This window comes from Dreissena polymorpha, chromosome 9 (assembly GCF_020536995.1).
Source record: "Dreissena polymorpha isolate Duluth1 chromosome 9, UMN_Dpol_1.0, whole genome shotgun sequence".
Lineage (NCBI taxonomy): Eukaryota > Metazoa > Mollusca > Bivalvia > Myida > Dreissenidae > Dreissena > Dreissena polymorpha.
Window position 1 is genome coordinate 42,863,729 of NC_068363.1, and position 23,269 is coordinate 42,886,997.

Sequence of the window (23,269 nt, forward strand, 5' to 3'; positions counted from 1 at the left end):
TACATATGACATATTTGGAGAAAAGATACATAAATTAGTAACAAAATTTATAAATCTTATGTCAATTATTGTATATAATATTTTAAATATCATCAATTCAGTAAAATTCATATGAGTCGTTAAATACAATTTACTGCGGACATTGACTTTCGTCTTGTGTCCGGTGACTTACAAACACAAAAAGTTAAAGAAAATGCTGTCAGGTTGCCGTCGTGCGCTTTCAGCCGTGGTATAAGTTTAATATCTTAGTTTATAATCATGAATTTCACATTTTCTGAGGATGGAAGATTATTCCTGTTTCCATTTATAATGGAAATCTTACGTTTACCATTCAATTTTGGGTGGGTGGGGAATGTAAACAAAACCTATTACATAATCAAGTACAAAAAATACGTGCACAATCTGGCATGACAGTCGAACAATTCTACATCTTTTTATTTTATTAAAAATATTCTAGTCACACTCGCACTTAATTTCTTTATTTTTAAACTGAATTTAAGGTGCAAACGATTTCAAACATTTTAACGAAATGGGACAATTGAACTTTACCGGTACGTAAACAAGAATTGAAAAGCATATAATTTTATCGTTGCTAAGCGCGCAACACCTAACGCCTATCGCAACACCTAATAATCCTTTTCATCCTATATATTTCCTTAGGATCAATTTTATGGTCTCATGATCATAGAAAAAAAATATTTTCTATGATCACTCATGAATTGGAATCAATATTCCACCAAAAGCCAACAAATATCCTCTAGAGCAGGGTCGGGCTTCTCCTAATAGGGCCTAGGTTCGGATACTTTTAGCCAATCAGAAATAAGTTTATATTTAACCTCACGGAAGTCATTATCTACGCATGAGCAGAAAGCGCGATTTTTCTTCCTGGTTTTGCAAAGTTTCAAGGCGCGGACATTTTGAAAAACTAGAAAAACAATCACTTGTTCTGAAGGTAAGAATTTTCTTTCACGTTCTTTCTGGGTATGTTAAGCAACCATGATGACATTTTTTTCCAATAATTTTGTTTAGATTAAAGCTTGACAGCATACAAGTAAATTATGTTAAGTAAAGAGGTTACAGTCATAAGTGAGATGTATAAATGTGATGTCACGCAATTAATATGGGTAATACGTGGGTATCCGAAAGAGACGATATAAAATTCAATAGTCAGCTTTTCTGGATACCTTTTTTTTAGAATGAAACTTGACACAAATGTTTGTAAAAACTTGTACTCACATTAGCACTTGATATTCTATTGACCATTTGTCAATATAAATGGTTTTGAAATAAGGAAATCTTGTTAATCTATACCTTTTAAGAAAAAACAACAACACAAAAGTCAAATATTTAGATAATTCTATCAGCCTGGTGTGTTTCCTGACCCTGTTGCTATGTATTTGGTATTTTACTTCTAGGATTAGTCGTCCACTAAAGTATGACAAGACTGCCCTGGTAACAGAAACGCAGTTAGAGCAGTGAAAAGTAATTCTATGGGCTACTTAAAGGCATCCAGGCTCTACAATGTACCAAGGTCAACTATATTTGACAAGGTTGAGGGTCATTCCAGCATCGAATGCACTATGGGGCAACATACAGTTCTCACAGCTGCTGAGGAGAAGAGGATAGTGAAGTGGCTGACACAAATGTCACGTATCGGTTATGGACGGACTAAATATGAACTGATAAGGACTGCTGGCAAAATTAAGTTGTGCCCTGCATGTACATGTAACCAGGGAGCTCAACACCGGTCTAGATGGGTTAAGTGTGAAAATTGTCAAACACGTTGGCATTATATGTGTGCCAACAGGCCGGAATATGAGTTGTTTGACGAGCAAGAAAAAGCAAAGATGGAGTTTGATTGTCCGATGTGTGATTGACATGTTTGAAGCATCAGACACAATTATAAGAAATAGTGATGCTTTTTAAGTATTATCACATGATTGACTGATTACTAGTATTTGAATGATGTACTACTGTTGAGTTTGTGTTCCTGTTGATTTTAAGTATGTTTGACATGTTTTATGAGTGTTTTTACTTGAACAATGGTGTAAAATGCGTAGGTTATTTGACATAATTAAAGCATAACGTGACTGAAATGAAAAGTTTTAACATGAAATAATATCGTAAAAGAATAAGGTAGTTTCAAATGTTTTCATACAAGCTAATATTGTCAGTAAAACTATTTGTATTTTGTATAATGAACAGTCTCAAGAAAGAAGTAAATACAATTTGATAACGCTATGTTTAACTAAAGATCTGTCTGTGTTTTGTATTGTTTTTTTTTTTAAACCTCATAGGTATCCGAAAGACCCGATGGTATTCGAACTTACCCGACAATAGTTACTTGATGGTTCCTAGCATACTATACATTTTAATACGAGTAACCCTAAGCAATATAGACGAAATGGATGATAAACGGCTTCTTTAGGTAATCAGCTCAAAATCGTTTGGCACTTTCGGATGTTAAAAAAACAATCGAAAGTAATCTTTAAAGTATCCGGAGACTGCAGACATCGCTCTATATATAAGGTTTATTTTAGTTTAAAAAAATAAAAACTTTTAACTTATATGCTTTTATGAAGGAAAAATAAATACAAATTAAGCATTCATTTACAAAATAATTAAAATCAAATGTTATAATACATTTTTATTAAGAAACTGATATGTTATCAACGCATGTACAAGCGGTATCACATGTTTAATATATACTTAAGCATTTTTACTACTAAAGGTTTTTTGGTTAACTGAGTTGGCAAGAGTTTAACCAGTTGATATTTTTTGTAACCTAATGCAGGGTCTTCCCCAGGCCATTTAAGCGCCCCTTGCCGGGGCGCTTGAATTTCGAAATCAGAGTCCCCGGGGCGCTTGAAATTTTCCGAACAGTGTATTCTTCAGTAAAAGAAAGTGGAGATTGTCCAAAAAAATCAAGGTTTCCCTATCAGTGTATCAATATTCCCTGTTTTAAAAAAGCACGCGGTACCTACTTTCACAAGTAATCGCCATAAACACCACATGGGGTAATGGATAATCCACTGATAAGAGAATAGCATGACGCGCGTATCGATTATTCTAGCCACATTACACGGTCATTTAAATGCTGACAAGGATGTATCTGGTAACTTTCCAGTCGTCAAACTGTGAAGTTCATCGTCCAATCGGTTATGCGAATGCTAATGAGGGCGGGGTTAACTATCGACCATTATTTTTGACTGACGTCGGGCATGAAGTAAGAGTTTATCGCAGCTTGATTAGCAAGTAGTTGTACCATTTGAGTAATATAAAACCGGTAATTAGAACAGTACAGAACATTAAAGACGGTTTCGGGCATCATCATCACACCTTTTTACTGTAAACAAGTGTTACCTATGACTCATAATTAATACGAGAAATTAATTGCAAGTGGTAAACAATTAATTATTATAGCGGTTACAATTATGTGATAACAATTTATTTAATTCCAGTACATGTATATTTCAACATGTCCATTTATAGAACTGATTCACCTCGTTTTTCTGACATTTATTCGACAAGTAATGCGCTTTAACAAATTTTCGTTGAATTAATTACGCACACTTGTAAATGCTTCGTCCGATAATCGATAGTTAGAAGACCGGCCGTGATCCTCGTGGACAACGTGAATTTCATGCATAATTCCGTCAAAACATTTATTCGACTCGTAAAGTGTGTAAACAAATTATCGTTGAATTTATAACGCAACGGTTAATATTTGTTGAAATCTCAAATGGGAATAATTAAATTTGTAATCCGAAACCCATTACCGTAAGTCGATGTTAACGCGTTTTTAATCCGAAACACACTTCCGAATGTAAATGTTACCGCAACGTTAAATATTTTTGCTTCAAATTAGCAAAATTTATTTTGTGTCGAATATTTTTCTCAATTAAAAAGAGCGCGAAAATTATGCAGCATGTACAACGTCGCGTCTATTGCATACAAATGGCGTGTATTGAGCGTTTTAACAAGCACACAACAGGTCAGGGGATTGACGCATATTCAGAGGCAATATTTCATCAAATCTATAAATAGTCACTTAAAAATGACAAGGTTTGTGTTAAAGAAATAACTGAAAGCTTTTATCGTAAATATTTACCAGAAAGAGTTTGATAAAAACGGAATAAACGGGATTATCGGGTAATAAATAGAAACTTGAAAAATAGTAAGCATACAGTAATAGATTCGGGTTGAAACGGATGTATTGGGGAATCGTTCGAGTCGGGATTTTACTAGCTGTGCGGAAAAGTTTTAAAACAATTAAACAATATAAAAATATATATTTTTAAATGACTGGGGGATTTTTTTGAAGAGTCATAGCGCACCAAATGACGTCTTTTGACGCTGTTTTTCTTTGAGTTATAACGCACCACAGAACGTGAATTGACACGTTAAATTAAAAAAAAACAACGTAGGGAGGGGACACCCCTCCCGAACCCACCCCCGGGGCGCCTGAACAAATTCCTGGGGAAGGCACTGCTAATGCAACCCTAGACAGAGTAGTCATAATTATAATTCCTGTTAGTGTAAATGTATTTTTATTTTTGCAAGGGGCAGAATGTGCGTCAACTCCACAGGGCAGCACCCCTGGCAAGTGACAAACTCTTTGTGGTAAGCCACCATAAATAACTTGATTAAAAAAAAAAATGGTTAACGTGTTTGAACACTGTGTTTTCAAGACTTCTGTCAAAGGCTCAAGATTGGTCACATTTCCTGAAATGAATAATTACGACAACTTGTCTGATATATATTTATGCCCCCCTTCAAAGAAGAGGGGGTATATTGTTTTGAAAATGTCGGTCCGTATGTCCATCCGTCCACCAGATGGTTTCCGTATGATAAGTCAAGAACGCTTAGGCCTAGGATCATGAAACTCCATAGGTACATTGATCATGATGCGCAGATGACCTCTAATGATTTTCAGGTCACTAGGTCAAGGTCACGGTGACCCGAAATAGTAAAATCGTTTCCGGATGATAACTCAAGAAAGCTTACGCCTAGGATCATGAAACTTCATAGGTACATTGATCATGACTCGTAGATGACCCCTATTGATTTTCAGGTCACTAGGTCAAAGGTCAAGGTCACAGTTCCAAAAAACGTATTCACACGATGGCTGCCACTACAACTGACAGCCCATATGGAGGGCATGCATGTTTTACAAACAGCCCTTGTTTGTAATAAATGCTTATGACACTTGTTTTTTCTGTTCTTGCTATATGCTTGCTATGACACTTGTACTTTGCTCTTGCTATGGTTGCTGATGACTCGTTTATTATGCTCGTGCTATGGTTGCTGATTACACTTATATTCTGCTCTTGCTATGGTTGCTGATGACACTTGTACTCTGCTTTTGCTATGGTTGGTGATGACACTTGTTTTCTGCTCATGCTATGGTTGCTATCTCACTTGTATTCTGGTCTTTCTATGGCTGCTGATGACACTTTATTTCTGCCAAGGTTGCTATGATTCTTGTATTCTGCTCTTACTTTGGTTGCTATGACACCTGTATTCTGCTCTTTCTTTGGTTGCTATGACATTTGTATTTAGATCTTGCTGCTATGATAATTGTACTCTGTCCTTGCTTTGGTTGCTGATGGCACTTGTATTCTGCTCTTGCTATGGTTGCTATGACACTTGTATAGTTCTTTTGCTATGTCTTCTTTGACACTTAGATTCTGCTCTTGCTATGGTTGCTATGGCAATTAAATTCTGCTTTTGCTATGGTTGCTATGATACTTGTTTTCTGATCTTGCTATGACACTTGTATTCTTTTCTTGCTATAATTGCTATTACACCTGCATCCTGCTCTTGCTATGGTTTCTATGACACGTGTTCTTCTCTTGCTATGGTTGTTATGATACTTGTATTCTGCTCTTGCTATAGATGTTTTGACACATGTATTCTGCTCAAGCTATTATTGCTATTACACTTGTATTTTGCGCTTTCTATGGTTGCTATGACATTGTTTAAGTTAAAATTTATTTGTAGTAAGCACACATTTTGAATTCAAAAAAATGTTCCCGGACATAGCTTCTATCAGTGTAAAATTGTAAAAATATGAGTTTAAATGTCTTGACTTGGGAGTCATCATGTACATTTGTATATGGAAATTTGACCAAAACAGACACTGAAATGTACACTACAAATAATGATTTCTTAAAGTTTAAGTTTACATATAATCAAATGTATTTGTTTATTGTATGCTGATTTATGTTTAGAAAATGGTTTTCTCATTACAATTTGTGGGTTTGTTTTTTGTCTAGCACCGGCACACAGCTGACAACAACCCAGACACACCATTTGAGTTCACTGCGGATAGTTTAAAGGTATGTTTAAAGTGCCACATTCTAGGAATACAGATCTTTATGGATGCTTAAACAGGGTAGTTATTGAGTAAAATTGTAGATAGAAGTCAACTCTCTCTTGACTGGAAATTAGGGAAAAGTCAGGAGAAATCAAGACGGCGTGATTTGTAGATTACATAACATATGCATTGAATATAGTTGCATTATTTTATCATTAAAAAGAATTGAATACAATATGAGAAATATGTTTTATGAGCACTCAATTGTATATTTTTTTATTTAATTAACCATCAAGAAAAAGAAAACAACAATACAAGCAATTCACATCCCTAACAGCATTCAAGTGTGCATATAAAGTGCATCATATATTAAATCCACACCCCACCCAACAGACAAAAAAGAATTATTTTTATGCCCCCCTTCGAAGAAGAGGGGGTATATTGCTTTGCTCATGTCGGTCGGTAGGTCGGTCCGTCCGTCCGTCCGTCCGTCCGTCCACCAGGTGGTTGTCAGACGATAACTCAAGAACGCTTGGGCCTAGGATCATGAAACTTCATAGGTACATTGATCATGACTTGCAGATGACCACTATTGATTTTGAGGTCACTAGGTCAAAGGTCAAGGTCACGGTGACCCGAAATAGTAAAATGGTTTCCGGATGATAACTCAAGAACGCATACGCCTAGGATCATGAAACTTCATGGGTAGATTGATCATGACTCGCAGATGACCCCTATTGATTTTGAGGTCACAAGGTCAAAGGTCAAGGTCACGGTGACCCGAAATAGTAAAATGATTTTCGGATGATAACTCAAGAACGCTTTTGCCTAGGATCATGACACTTCATAGGTACATTGATCGTTACTTGCAGATGACCCCTATTGATTTTCAGGTCACTAGGTCAAAGGTCAAGGTCACAGTGACAAAAGTTGTATTCACACAATGGCTGCCAGTACAACGGACAGCCCATATTTATTTGTTTATTTTGGGTGGGGGGCATTTATTTTTAAATTTGGTAGTATACATTTAATATAAAATATCTTTTTATATTATCCTTGCAATTATATTTCCAATTGAAACAAAAATAAACCCTGTTGAAACACAAGCCTTTGATAATTACACCTGTGGATTTGAATGTGGTGTGATGTCGTCCTGCAAGCTGTTATATATAAACTTTTTGCACAAAAAATCCCAAGTCATCCTCTTGGCCGACCCTTGTTGAAGTGTTGTTCCAGATTTGCCTGTTAAGTCTTTCTGTTGTCTACCAATTTGGAATATTGTGGTATGCAACATATGTGCATAGCAATGTAAAATTGTATTTGTGCAACTCCGCTTGCAAATCAATAGTTCAGTCTGATGTTGACTTTCTTAATCATTCTCATAATCTACCGATGTTGCATAGTAATACACGCTAGTATCAAATGTTGACAAAAATGATCTGATATACATAGAAATATCAGGAACTGGTAACCAAGTAGAAATATCAGGAACTGGTAACCAAGTAGAAATATCAGGAACTGGTAACCAAGTAGAAATATCAGGAACTGGTAACCAAATGTAATGGTAATGCACAAGGTTAACAATCTGGAAGCAAGAGTTACCGGACAGTAAGTCTGGCGATCTTGTGTTGCACTGTCTGTCTTAAAAAAATGTCGGAAATGTCTGTTGGCCCAACGATCTTTTGCCATGTCTGGATTCATGATAACTATTACAATATATGAGTGAAATTTATACCTCAATATTATGACATAGACATTGATTATCAACCATTAATATAATTGAAGATTTTTTTAATGGTAAACTGTAATGCGATATGCAATGTATAATGAAATGCACTTTGTGTTTGTTTGTAGAGAGCTCAGATGATCATCCAAAACTACCCAGAGGGCCATGAAAGAGCTGCTGTGATGCCATTGTTAGATCTAGCTCAGAGACAGCATGGTCAGTATGAAAGAACTGCTGTGTTCCATTGTTAGATCTAGCTCAGAGACAGCATGGTCAGTATGAAAGAGCTGCTGTGATGCCATTGTTAGATCTAGCTCAGAGACAGCATGGTCAGTATGAAAGAGCTGCTGTGATGCCATTGTTAGATCTAGCTCAGAGACAGCATGGTCAGTATGAAAGAGCTGCTGTGATGCCATTGTTAGATCTAGCTCAGAGACAGCATGGTCAGCTGCTGTGATGCCATTGTTAGATCTAGCTCAGAGACAGCATGGTCAGTATGAAAAAGCTGCTGTGATGCCATTGTTAGATCTAGCTCAGAGACAGCATGGTCAGTCCTACTGAGCCTTGTTATGGGAATACTAGGCTTTATGCATGTGCATAGAATGTTGTCCCAGATAAGCCTGTGCAGTCCATACACACTTAGCAGGGACGAAACTTTCTGCTTTTATGGAATTTTTGGCATTAAGTCTTTTTCTAACAGAAAATCCAGCTTATTCATATTGCAAAGGCTTATCTGGGACTTAACTTTATGCACATGCATTAAGCCTTGTTTTATTAGAAAGCAGCTTAAGCAATTGCTTGTTCTAGCACATAAAAAGCATGGTAAGTCTGTCTGATAAATACTTCTAGAAAAAAAAAACATTGGGAATGAAGCAGGATCTTTAATTTTATTGTGTAGCAAATTATCTGCCAAGCATCACTTTGATATATTTTTGTTTCAGACAAATTTAAAAGCATTAGAAAATGATATTCTTATTAAACCGCTGTACCTTGTTATTTTTATTGTTTTTCACCAAACATCTTTAAAAAATTTCATTAACTTATTAACTATGACATCAGTAATATTTGTCTTTAATTCACATTTCAGGATGGCTGCCAATTTCTGCATTACATGCTGTTGCAGACCTGCTTAAAATGCCCAAAATGCGCGTCTACGAAGTGGCCACCTTCTATACCATGTATAATAGGTTGGTCTTTGGTTGTCTTGTATTTATACCATGTATAATAGGTCAGTCCTTGTTTCTATTATAGCATATATACAAAAATAAATAGGGATTCCCTCCTGTGTTTATACAATGTATAATAGGTCTTTGTTTGGTTGTCTAGTAGTTATACCATGTAAAATAGGTTTGTCTTTGGTTGTCTTGTAGTTGTACCATGGATAATAGGGTGGTCTTAAGTTGTCTTGTATTTATACCATGTATAATAGGCCGGTATTAGGTTGTCTTGAATTCATACCATGGATAATATGTCGGTCTTTGGTTGTCTTGTAGTTATACCACGAATAATAGGTCAGTCTTATATTGTCTTGTATTTATACCATGTATAATAGGTCCGTCTTTGGTTGTCTTGTAGTTATACCATGGATAATAGGTTGGTCTTATGTTGTCTTGTATTTATACCATGCATAATAGGCCGGTATTAGGTTGTCTTGTATTCATACCATTGATAATATTTAGGTCTTCGGTGTAGTTGCATTTATAACATTTTTAATAGGTTGGTCTTTGGTTGTCTTGTTTTTATACCATGTAAAAAATAGGTTTGTCTTTGGTTGTCTTGTAGTTGTACCATAGATAATAGGTTGGTCCTAAGTTGTCTTGTATTTATACCATGTATAATAGGCTGGTATAAGGTTGTCTTGAATTCATACTATGGATAATATGTCGGTCTTAGGTTGTGTTGTATTTATTTCATGTACAATTGGTCCGTCATTGGTTGTCTAGTAGTTATACCATGCATAATAGGTCTGTCTTTGGTTGTCTTGTAGTTATACCATGGATAATAGGTTGGTCTTATGTTGTCTAGTAGTAATGCCATGTATTATTGGTCCGTCTTTGGTTGTCTTGTAGTTATACCATGGATAATAGGTTGGTCTTATGTTGTCTAGTAGTTATACCATGTATAATAGGTCCGTCTTTAGTTGTCTTGTAGTTATACCACGAATAATAGGTCAGTCTTATATTGTCTTGTATTTATACCATGTATAATAGGTCCGTCTTTGGTTGTCTTGTAGTTATACCATGGAAAATAGGTTGGTCTTATTTTGTCTTACTCATAGTTATGAGTAAATTTATTATTCTCTATTCTAAAAATACTATTAAAATCTCATCATCTTTATAACCCATATCATCATCATTATCATTATCATACAAATAATAAATCAAAGACAAAATAGGAGTGAGTGCTTGTATTTGACAGGACTTTCAACATATAAATGCAAAAACAATTTTTCTGACGCCCGTATGTGTTGTATGTGCAATGGATATAGACCTCAATGGCACCGCTCAATTGATGAGCCTCGAGACGACTGGAAACGGTGTAACATCTTTGTTCAGGTGTATAAAGAACTGAAACGATACTATTTAAATGCTGTAGGGCATGTAATTATGAATTATTCACATGCACATGTGTATCATGTGAAAAAATGCAAATTTATTCATAACAATTAGACGTCATGTATATATCTCAAATAAAGAGTTACTGTTTGAATAAACTGATCCCGGCCGATGCCCAAAGTGCACACAGGACGCCCCCAATGCCCATCAATCACGCTAACTTGCTTAAATATTATAAATTAACAATTGTGAAACATTAATTTGTTCAAAGAAGCTGCTAATATCTGCAAGATTCATACATCACCACCAATCAAGAGAAGTGTACATGACTTCACGTACACCCCATACAATAATCAGTAGTAATAAACGATTCAGGTAAAACCGCGAGCGGGATACGCAACCCTACTGCCATTTTTGTTTTCTTATTTTTTCTTTTAATGGCAGGGGGACGTATGAGGACCCATGGCTCGAGACCGGTGTCTAGGTGCCTTCATCACCTCCCGAAACCTCTAATTTTAGAGAAATCTACAAATAAGCAGCTATTATTATACTGTAAACATTAAGTATTATTTAGTAAAAAATGTAATTAAAACATTATCAATTTCATTGCGCAAATTAACATAACAAACAAACATCAAAAGCATCCTGCACACACCCCGGACATCAACATAAAAACAAACAAATCACTCAAACCATAAAATCCATAAAGCACCTAAAAAGAATGTTGATAAATCATAAGTATTCCGAGAAATATATTAATGCATATGACGAACAGCTATATTAAACCGACTTCAACATCTAACCAGTCACACCAAAATGAAAATATTAAGTAATCGTACAATAAGAATGTCTTTAAAATTAAACGTTCATTACGAAAGACAACAAAAAATAATAACACTGAAATTTAAACATACCAATATTTCAATAAATATGCTGGAGGTACTATCTCCAGGAAGTGAGAGTCTCGAAAAACATGACACCCATAACTTAAAAAACCTCATTCAAACACAATATTAAGTAAAAAAAAATGAGTCAAAATAATCAAGAAAACTTAGCTGCTTCAGACTTAAATGAAAATACACCCATCGTCTTTCCCAGTAAAGGAATCGGTTTGTGTTAAGATCCCATCTCACATGGACTAAAAACCGAACTGAAAATATACTAAATATAGACTTTATAATTGCAAAATTATAAACATAAAAGCAATGTTACCAATTATTTAACCATACATTTGCTCATTAAGGGCGGGCGGGCGGGGTTATCACCCTTTCGTTTTCTTGTTCCATAACGTTTGCCTGTCAAATACACCCTCGAATGGCGACTCAATAGATGTGCAAATCATATATACCCCAAAACGAAAAACTCGTGCGCTTTCGCGCTAAAACATGCACACAAAACCCGTGCATTATTCGCGCTAAACCATTACCATAATCTCTCTTCTAAATTACACGTAATAAACCATACTATACCGTATTTATCAAACCGAGAATAATTTCATTTGTATTTATACCATGTATTATAGGCCGGTATTAGGTTGTCTTGAATTCATACCATGGATAATATGTCGGTCTTAGGTTGTGTTATATTTATAACATTTATAATAGGTCGGTCTTTAGTTGTCTTGTATTTATACCATGTAAAAAAGGTCAGTCTTTGGTTGTCTTGTATCTATACCATGTATAATAGGTTGGGTTGGGGTATTCTTCGGACAAACCAATATACTATTATACTATTTTATCGCAGCATTACTCTTGTACTGCTTTTGTATGGAAATAGGTTTAAACGGTATTCAACATTCAGATTTCTTAGCAACCAGAGCATGTTACAAATCAAGAAATATTACAACCCTAAGTTGGATGGTAATACTGTTGAATCTTAGTTGCTATAACCATTTACAAATGTTAAACTGTAACAAACTATCAATTACACGAGTCTCGCTCTGCAAAAATTGGGCTTAATGCGTGTGCGTTAAGTGCCGTCTCAAATTAGCATGTTCAGTCTACAGTGGCTTATCAGAAACAACATTTTCTGCCTTAATTGGAATTTCGTTTAAAAAGACTTCATAAAAAAATATTTTAAAAAAGCGGAAACTGTTGTCCCAGATTAAACAGGGACATGCATTATGAACATGCATTAAGGCCCGTTTTTCCCGAGCAAGGCTCTTTTTTTATTTGAAGTGCCTTGATTTAACTTATGGGGTAACTGTTCTATACATTGCAGAGAGCCTGTGGGTAAATACTTCATACAGATTTGTACCACAACACCTTGCATAGTCAATGGAGTCGGGTGTGACGTCATATTAGACTGCATCCAAAAAGAGCTTGGTAGAATTTGTTAAATATTCTTGAATATTACAATATTCTTACTGGCGTTTGATGGCTAATTTTAACAGATAAATATTTGATATTTTATGATATTTAGGCAGAGTTTGAAAATCGTTCCAGTTCGTTAAAAATTGTGGCCAACAGGTGTTAAGCAGTTTTCCGAATATGGCTGTGGTCAAACTTTGTAAACAATTTTTACATTTAAGTGCAATCTTCATGAAAATTGTTTAAAAAATGATTTTTATATTAAAAATGGAAGCTTAGTTAGAAAATGGTAGGGTAGTTTTCCTTATAGAGCTATATTAAAACCTTGTAAACACTAAAGTCACATTTATTATAAAATTCTCATGATACTTGGTAAGCTTATTGGTTTTCATTATCTCAACTGAGTTCCAAAATGGTTCTTGCTCATTGTAAAATATGGGCATTGTGTCAGGGCAGTTCTCTCGATATGGCTTTATTAAAACATTTTAAGTTCGACTATTATATATGAAATATATATAGTGGAGCTATCCTACTCGTGTCGGCGTTAGCGTTAGCATGCAAATGTTAAAGTTTTCGTACTACCCCAATTATTTTCATTGTCCCTTGACATTGCTTTCATACTTTGCATACTTGTTTACCAACATGACCCAAACCTAAAAACAAGAGAAGACAACTCTATCAAGCATTTTGTCGTAATTATGGCCCCTTTTCCACTTAGAATATGCAGCAAATGTTTAAGTTTGCGTACTACCCCAAATATTTTCAATGTCCCTTGACATATTGCTTTCATATTTTGCAAACTTGTTTAACATCATGACCCCAACCTATAAATAAGAGCAGACAACTGTATCAAGCATTTTGACATAATTATTGCCCCTTTTATACTTATAATATGCCCCTCCACCCCCCTACCCCCCCCCCCCCCCCCTAATTTTTTTTTTTTCCTTTTTTTATACGCCCGTCTATGATGGGACGTATTATGGTATACCCCGCGTCCGTCTGTCCGTCCGTCTGTTAATGTCGTACGCTACGTCAAATATCCTTTGACAGATTTTCTTCAAATTTTAACACAATCTTAATATTGATAAACCCTGATCCCCTTTCGTTTTTGACGGAATTCTGAATTGTCGTTCCAGAGTTATGGGACTTTGTTCGTCAAAATTTCGTGATTTCATTGAATGTCCTACTGTAGCTCAAATATCCTTCGATGGATTTTTTTTCAAATTTCAACACAATCTTAATATTGATAAACCCTGATCCCCTTTCGTTTTTGACGGAATTCTGAATTGTCGTTCCAGAGTTATGGGACTTTGTTCGTCAAAATTTCGTGATTTCATTGAATGTCCTACCGTAGCTCAAATATCCTTCGATGGATTTTTTTCAAATTTCAACACAATCTTAATATTGATAAACCCTGATCCCCTTTCGTTTTTGACGGAATTCTGAATTGTCGTTCCAGAGTTATGGGACTTTGTTCGTCAAAATTTCGTGATTTCATTGAATGTCCTACTGTAGCTCAAATATCCTTCGATGGATTTTTTTCAAATTTCAACACAATCTTAATATTGATAAACCCTGATCCCCTTTCGTTTTTGACGGAATTCTGAATTGTCGTTCCAGAGTTATGGGACTTTGTTCGTCAAAATTTCGTTATTTCATTGAATGTCCTACCGTAGCTCAAATATCCTTCGATGGATTTTTTTCAAATTTCAACACAATCTTAATATTGATAAACCCTGATCCCCTTTCGTTTTTGACGGAATTCTGAATTGTTGTTCCACAGTTATGGGACTTTGTTGAATGTCAAGGAGACGGCGCTCCATGCTCATGTACTTATAAAATAAACCATGTATTCAAATACAAATAAACTGAAGTAAAAAAATGATTCAAAGGGTTATTTATTACCTTACTACTTCATTGGCGAACGACGGGCGTATCATGCGCTCATGGCGCAGCTCTTTATTATTTTTGAAAGATCGTCTAATAAATGACCACACCCCACATTATGGCCCCTCTCAATTCCTCCCCCCCCCTCCCCCCAAAAAAGTATTTTTGTTTCCTGTTTTTATTTTTGAAAGATCGTCTTATAAATTATTGAATATGAACATTTCCCCATGATGGCTTACGTTATACTGTCAAGCACTCGAATAGTCGAGTGCGCTGTCCTCTTACAGCTCTTGTTAACACTAGAAGGCACATTTTTTTAGTCCAATTTTTATGAAATTTGGTCAAGAGATTTCTCTTAATGTGATCCAATTTTGATACCAGGTCATGTGGGGTAAAAAAACAATTCTTTAGTTAAAATAAAGAAAGAAAAAGTTAATTCACTTGCATTGTTTCTGCCAGGCATTCATCTAGGGGAGACCACCCCGGATGGCAAGTTCAGCCTGCTGGAGGTGGAATGTCTTGGTGCCTGTGTGAACGCCCCCATGGTACAGATCAACGACAACTTCTATGTAAGTTTGAAAGCATCTTATTCATCTTGAAGTTTGTTTAGGAAAGAAAGTGAATTTACCCTCTCAGATGATTCACATAATGGTGAAATGTGCAGTGTTAATAGGATAGTACATGGTAGAGATGGATGATAACTCCTTTGTTTTATGCACACATCATTATTTCTCCCCCTTGTCATATGTTAGGAAAAAGATTTGTTATTTCTGTATAATTACATGGTACAGATAAAAATAATAAAATGGTAACGACTTTGTATTCATTGGTACCCATTGACTTTAGTTGAATTAAATTTATTCAGTTTTGTATCCAATAGGTATAAAAGTAAATTGACAAAGAAAAACCTTTCTATCCTGATATATTCCTCTTTAATGGGCTTTTTAGCTCACCTGTCACGAAGTGACATGGTGAGCTTATGTGACCGTGTGATTTCCGGCGTCCGTTGTGCGTGTGTGCGTGTGTCCGTCAACAATTTGTTTGTGTAGACAGTAGAGGTCACAGTTTTCATCCAATCTTTATGAAATTTGGTCAGAATGTTTATCTTGATGAAATCTGGGTTGGGATTGTATTTGGGTCATCTGGGGTCAAAAACTAGGTCACTAGGTCAAATAATAGAAAAACCTTGTGTAGATGATAGAGGTCACAGTTTTCATCCAATCTTTATAAAATTTGGTCAGAATGTTTATCTTGATGAAATCTGGGTTAGGATTGTATTTGGGTCATCTGGGGTCAAAAACTAGGTCACTAGGTCAAATAATTGAAAAACCTTGTATAGACAATAGAGATCACAGTTTTCATCCAATCTTTATGAAATTTGGTCAGAATGTTTATCTTGATGAAATCTGGGTTGGGATTGTATTTGGGTCATCGGGGGTCAAAAACTAGGTCACTAGGTCAAATAATAGAAAAACCTTGTGTAGACAATAGAGGTCATAGTTTTCATCTGATCTTAATGAAATATGGTCAGAATTTTTATCCTGAAAATAACTGATTTTGAATCGTTACAGGGCTCCCGCTGCCGTTGGCCAGATTCGCCAATGGCGAAAATTTAGCTAATTCAGCGAATAAAATAATAATTTTTTTCCTGACAAATGCCGCCCCAGATAATAAACTCTTTCAGCTATAGACTGTGCTTCAATACATCGCCGTGTTATTGACCCAAAAAATTGATAGGCAGTCGGCATTAACACCGATCAGAACCGGTCATCAAGACAAAGGAAAATGACTGGTGTGAAAACAAAACAATGGTGTAATCGTGCATCTTATCTGCTTAAATAAACAATTACATCTGATTAAAGATTAAAGATTGCTGCCAATTTCAATCAATTTGAGTAAAAGCCGTTAGCGAATTATCAACTTAGTCACACAATGAACGTAAGTTAAGAAGTTGATAATTGATTTTAATTTCGAGAAGTTCGTAATGTTTTAGCTAAAGAAACTTCAGCATACAGTTTATATATTATACCTGTACCCTGAAGCCAACCCCGTATCGAAAGTCAACCAGAGTCGTAACATATTTATGTCACGCTATAAATCAAAGAAAGCTCATTTTCTTGGATACATTTCTACATATATTGGTGAATTAATATAAATTACTGCATCGGGGAATATTTTAAGGTTCAAATGTTTCAAATGCATCTTACAATATATGACAATAACTATCATCAGTCTGAAGTTCACAATTTTGACGCCATTGTCGCTTTGTCACGTGACGAGTTTTTATTTGGATACTTTTAAGATCGACCTTGACATTTTTTGCTGAAATTGTAAACATTACTTTCGTTTTCTGAAATCTATTATTTGTGATTAACAACTTACGTCTGGTGGATTATAAGACTGATTTCAGTGTGAATCAGGTAGTTTTAAATAATATATTTATACAAAACAAGCCAGAATATTCTAAAATACGGAGAAATGTCATTCTGAATTTGAAAACACTTGAACATATGGTATGTTACTAAAAATAGAAATGACGTCATATGACCGTGAAATCTCTGGAGATTCGCATTTTAAGAAAGTCTGTCACATCGCGCTTTTTCTCGATATGTAAGAGCAGAATAGATACATTTTAAATGTTTAAGATAGTATATTGTGAAAGAATATATCAGTTAAATGTGAAAAATGTCAATCTTTCCAATCAAGTGGTTGATTTGAGCCAATAACTGCATTTAAAAGCTGTTTTGGACCGGTCTTTGTTATCTGTCAACTTTTCGGGAATTTCTGGTTGACTTTCCTATTGGGGTTGGTTCATAACTATAAAGTCGCGCCAGTCAAAAATCATAAAAAGCGACATTTAAATTTATGGAAACCAGAACTAGTAATGTTTGTAATGATTTAAGGCTACATGTGTTACAATTGTGAATGATGGTAGATGAACGAGTATAAAACCATTGACATTTTGGGCGAAAGTGTCGGAAATTGCGACTGCCATTATGGCGACCATAGGCAATAACCGTCCTTTGGACTCTGGCGAATCTAATGACACGGTCTAAAAAAAAATCAAATCTGATAATAGATCATTCAAAGATGTTTGGCTTTCAGAATTCAAGTGGTTAGACTATAATGCAAGATCAAAACCGATGTATTGCAAAATATGCATACAGTTTCAAAAATCAAATTCATTCACTTTGGGTGTAGTATGTTGAAAAAAGACAACATTTCAAAACACGAAAAATCAAAAGGTAATAAAAAAGATTGACAATCAATATTAAAATGAATATACATGAACAATTTTTATATTATTAATAATATATTAAAAATAACAATAATTTTTTGTAATGTTAATAATAAATATATATTGACACTTTTCAAAATGAGCTTTTTGTTATGAAATTTATCATATTTAATTTTGTTTATTTCAGATCACAAAAAGAGGCCTCACAAGCTTGAAGTCTGAAAACATCAATGACAAATGTGCAGGCTGCAGCAATATCCAAAAGTGAAGCAGCTGTAGTGTCGGCTATGACTAATGTGTACTTTGCTGCACAACATACTCTCGCTTCATCGCTGGTTCCAGACCTGAACAGATTGTGTGTCTTGCAGGTAAAAAAATAAATAAAACATCTTTAAAACAAATTTGATTTGTTTTAAATTGATTGATAAAATTTGATTTTGTTTAAGTTTGCTACAAATATTGAGCAAAATATACTTTAAATCATAAATTATATTTTCAGGATGCAAATTTGTATTTATATATTTTCAGGGTGCAACCCAGCTCAATGACCTTCGAGTTGACAGCACACGTCATATGAACACAGCTCCAGTGTGTAGAAATTTCAAAACTGTATGGCAGACGCTCTGAGGAGTGATCTTCTCCAGAAGATACAGACATCATGCAAGTACAGTATCATGAGCGATGAGAGTACAGACATTTCAGTGAAGCAAAATTTAGTGACCTATGTTAGACTGATGAGTTTGGAATGGCTGAACTTCAAAGATCAAATGCATAGAGCATATATGAGAATGTAGTTAATTTGCTTGGTAGAAAGGGAATTGACATTCAACATCTCTCATAAATTCTATTAAAGTTGAAAACTTAGAGAACTTGTTGATTTTGACAGCCCACCAATGGAAAAGTTTGATTTCAAAAGTGCTTTCAAGATTTGGGCTGGATTGAAGTTGAGGCGGATGGCCATCTGCTAAAATGTATGTTTAGGATATCATGTGCTCATGTAATGTAAATTTATCATGTGCTTATTTTATGAACATGTGCTTGAGTTATGATCTGTGAATATCTATAAATGTTTTGTTGTACTGTTGTTGTATTTTGTTATGCACACATTATGTGGATTATGGCCTTCTGCTAAAATGTATGTTAAGGATATCATGTGCTCATGTAATGTAAATTTATCATATGCTTATTTTATGAACATGTGCTTGAGTTATGATGTATGTACTTCAATAAATGGTTTGTTGTAAACTGTTTATTTTTGTTATGCACACATGATGATTATAGTAATAAAAATATTAAAGCTTTGTTTTTGTAGTTTCTTCTTTTACACCCCTTGGCCTGGACTTACAACAGGTGGTTCCTAATGCTTTCATAAAACTTTGGCTACAGTTTCTAAAATTTAGCTACAAAAATATTACATTTGGCTAAAATGTTGGCTATAGAATTTTTTGGGCCAGGGGGAGCCCTGATCATATATGGGTCATCTGGGGTCAAAAATTAGGTCACCGAGCCAATGCTAGTAAAACCTTGTGTTGATGAAAGAGGTCACAGTTTTCATCACGTCTTAATGAAATTTTGTCAGAATGTATTAATGAATGACATCTTTCTTGGGATTGTATATGGGCTGATATAATTTAAGTTGATGTGGCAAGGTTAGTCAGGTGAACTCTTCAGGGCCATCATGGCTCTCTTGTTCAAAGTTTGTTTCTACAAGTTTACTATATTGTTCTTCATGTTAACAAAACATATGTGCATTGACATCAAAAAGCAAATTCAAAGCAAATGCCTTTTGAACTCAATATACCATTGTATTGTTAAATAATACGAAGGAAATGTAGGTCGGTACGGTATATCATGAGGGAGTTCCAGTTATGGATTCACAAAAATGAAGAATTAAAACAATATACAAATGTACCTTTATTTATCTGTACAACGTATTCTGAAGAAGCAAACTAATGGCAACGGCACCAGACCAACTTAGTTGACTTTCTAAAAAATATATTTATTATTATGATAATAAATGATATTTATTCAAGATATATAAGACTCGCTCAAGGAAAACTGGTTTGAATGCATGTTAGTAAAGTGTCTTCCAGATTATTCTGTGGAGTCTACACAAGCTTATCAGGGCCAACACTATCTGCTTTTATGGTAATTTTAGTTGAAAGGAAGTCTCTTTGCATTAAAATCCAGTGTAGGTGGCAATGTCGTCCCAGATTGCTCATGCACGAGCTAATCTTGTACGGCACTTTGCTCACATAACTTAAGCCCCATTTTCCCAAAGCCCCATTTTCCCAGAGCAAGGCTCATATTTATATTATATGGGAAGGCATTGATCTTTCAGTAAATTGTGTAATGGTTACATATATATGGTTTTAGGTAATGGTTTTCTCCATTGCAGGAAGATCTTACCGTTGAAGATATGACTAGAATAATCAATGACCTGAAACAAGACAAGATCCCCAAGCCAGGCCCACAGTGAGTACAAATATTTCTGTTTCTTATACATTTGTCTTTTTAGTTCAGAGGGTAAATTTTATTTATTAAGTTTTTTTGAAGAATGTTACAGATAAAACCTAGTTTTCAAATATAATTTGTATGCTTACTCCTTTTTAAGCGGGCTAAGGGGCACTAGTGTTTTACTGCATTTTGTGGTTCAGTAATCTGCCAAAGTACCTCAGGATTTATTGACATTGCCAGTTGATCTTTTGGGTATCTTAAAATGTTAGTTTCCACTCTTCAAGTCAAACAGTTTTTATCTTCCATTATTGTAACTTTAAAATAAATAACTGCTATGGACATGTGTCTATCAGCTCTACATCTAAGTGAAAGTTAGTACTTGGTACCATTTCAGATCACGGCACATACTTTTATCCTTTATTATCAAACAGTCATCATAATACTGTTATTTTGAATTTTAGGTTCATTTGCAATTTGTGTTAGTTTATTGAGCCAAGCTTAGAAAACCTGTGTTTTGTGCTGAGCAAGAAAATATATTATTGCATAAACTCTATCTATAATGCCCTCTGGCGGGGTGCAGAAACTTGGCAAAAGGAGGGCTTGAACGGGAGAAATTGTGTATTAACAATGCGATTCACGTGCCGTTCAAGCCCTGTTATGTGTTTTTCATATCCATAATCTGGTCCACGCGCAGTTACTTCCCTTCTCCAGCATTCGACAACTTTCCAATCATAAATGGGGAACTGAATAAGCACCAGTTTCCTCATGCATGCAGGGATAATGATTATTTCAATCCATTTTCATGTTATACCATCTGCACTCTCTTGACAACAGCTTTATTTTATTGGCAACGTCAATGAAGTTAAGGTTATTTACTCAACACTTTCAAAAGACTATGCTGTTAATGTAAGTGTTTATGTACCTTCAACGTTCCTGCTGTAAATTCCAAAATAATTCCTCATTTCTTACTTTGCGCGGCTGCATTTCAACTTTGCATTAATCCACTGTTTAAGCACATTTTAAATCGAAAACTGCCTATCCGAATGTAAAGGTCACTAAAGCTTCGTCATTTCGGATGATGACCGAGTGAGGCATATGTAAAACACAACCTTGAACTATATTGAAATAATCGAATTATTTTGTCGATGTCGAATGAACAAAACATATTGTTTTCAATGTTATTTAAATTTATTTTTGTATGTGTGATTTGTTTATGCAATAATAGCGAAAATACACATTTTCTAGGACATGATCATCTGCGGGCGCTCGAAAAATCTGTTCCTGCCCGAGTGCCCTCGAAAACGTGTATTATCCCTATATTCTGCACAGGCTTATCAGGGACAACACTTTCTGATTTAACAATAAGTTGTTAAAAGGAAGTCTCTTCTAAATGAAAATCCTGTTAAGGCGGAAAGAGTCGTTCCTGATTAGCCTGGGCTGATTGCATATGCTTATCTGGGACAACACTGAATCTACATGCATTAATCTTGGACAACACTGAATCTACATGCATTAATCTTGGACAACACTGAATCTACATGCATTAATCTGGGACAACACTGAATCTACATGCATTAATCTTGGACAACACTGAATCTACATGCATTAATCTTGGACAACACTGAATCTACATGCATTAATCTGGGACAACACTGAATCTACATGCATTAATCTTGGACAACACTGAATCTACATGCATTAATCTGGGACAACACTGAATCTACATGCATTAATCTGGGACAACACTGAATCTACATGCATTAATCTCCGTTTTCTCAGAGCAAGGTGTATTTGCATTCAACAAGTACCTCTTGTTGCAGGAGCGGTCAAGGTCACAGGTTCTCTTGTGAACCCAAGGGCGGACTGACCTGCCTCAACACGGAGCCACGGGGTCCTGGATTTGGCATACGAGCCGACTTATGAACATGCCACAGTATAGAACTCTCATGAAATGATAACAGTGCTGTGTTTTAAGTTGTTTGTGTGCAAGACTTCAGTTTGATGAAAAATATACTTAACAGTGATAACAAAAAAATTTACAGACTGTTTTAAATTTGTAAATTTGTTTGCGTAAAAGCATGAAACATTTGTAAACAAATGTGATGACTTTGTCAAAGTTAAGCAAAGCATTTTCATTATTAATTAGCGATGCAGATTCTCTTAAATGTGTGTAATTTTAAATTTTATAACTTCAACAGTTAAGTGTTGGAGGCTGTCAGAAATAATATAATTGATAGAATTTGTTATTATTGTAATTGACTTATTTATAAGGTGAAGAACTTTTTTACTATATTCTTTTTTGGGGAATACGTTGAAGGATTTTTTCTCAAACCATCTTTTTTCTTCGTTTTCTTTCAGATCTTACTCGCTTGAACTAATGGTTGTTTCTAAGTCGTGGTATCTGGTGATGTTCTCACTCTTGAAAGATATTGCAATTGTTTTGTTGGATAGGATTTTACAATAAATAAAAAAAACAACGGTATGAGCGTGTTGATCTCTTTTAAGGGCTACTGGTTCTGGTGTTTTGATTTGCAGCAAAGTGTGTTTTCAACTTCTTTAAAGGTTTATTTATTCCATCGTATTGGAGTCTTGGTTTGTACTTGATTTTTAATTTAAAACAAATTAACAGTTTAACATTAACAAAATAATATGTGCTATTACTAAAAGGAATTTATACCCTCATACTGTACTGTACCTATGCTTAGAGGTATATTGCTTGCGAAACTTATATGTATCTGCGTGCATGATAGGCAAGATTAATCAGTTCTCATATAGAGG

General features: G+C 35.0%; 1 protein-coding gene across 1 annotated transcript; it reads left to right on the forward strand.

Annotated features, from left to right (window-relative positions):
• Positions 1–81: 81 nt before the first annotated feature.
• LOC127845709 (NADH dehydrogenase [ubiquinone] flavoprotein 2, mitochondrial-like) lies at positions 82–22,973 on the forward strand. Its single transcript, XM_052376803.1, has 9 exons — positions 82–229; positions 4,564–4,623; positions 6,279–6,341; positions 8,174–8,261; positions 9,133–9,232; positions 12,821–12,924; positions 15,256–15,365; positions 20,433–20,509; positions 22,312–22,973. Exons 1-9 carry the CDS (start codon positions 194–196, stop codon positions 22,412–22,414), a joined length of 741 nt encoding a protein of 246 aa, XP_052232763.1. The 5' UTR covers positions 82–193; the 3' UTR covers positions 22,415–22,973.
• Positions 22,974–23,269: the final 296 nt, after the last annotated feature.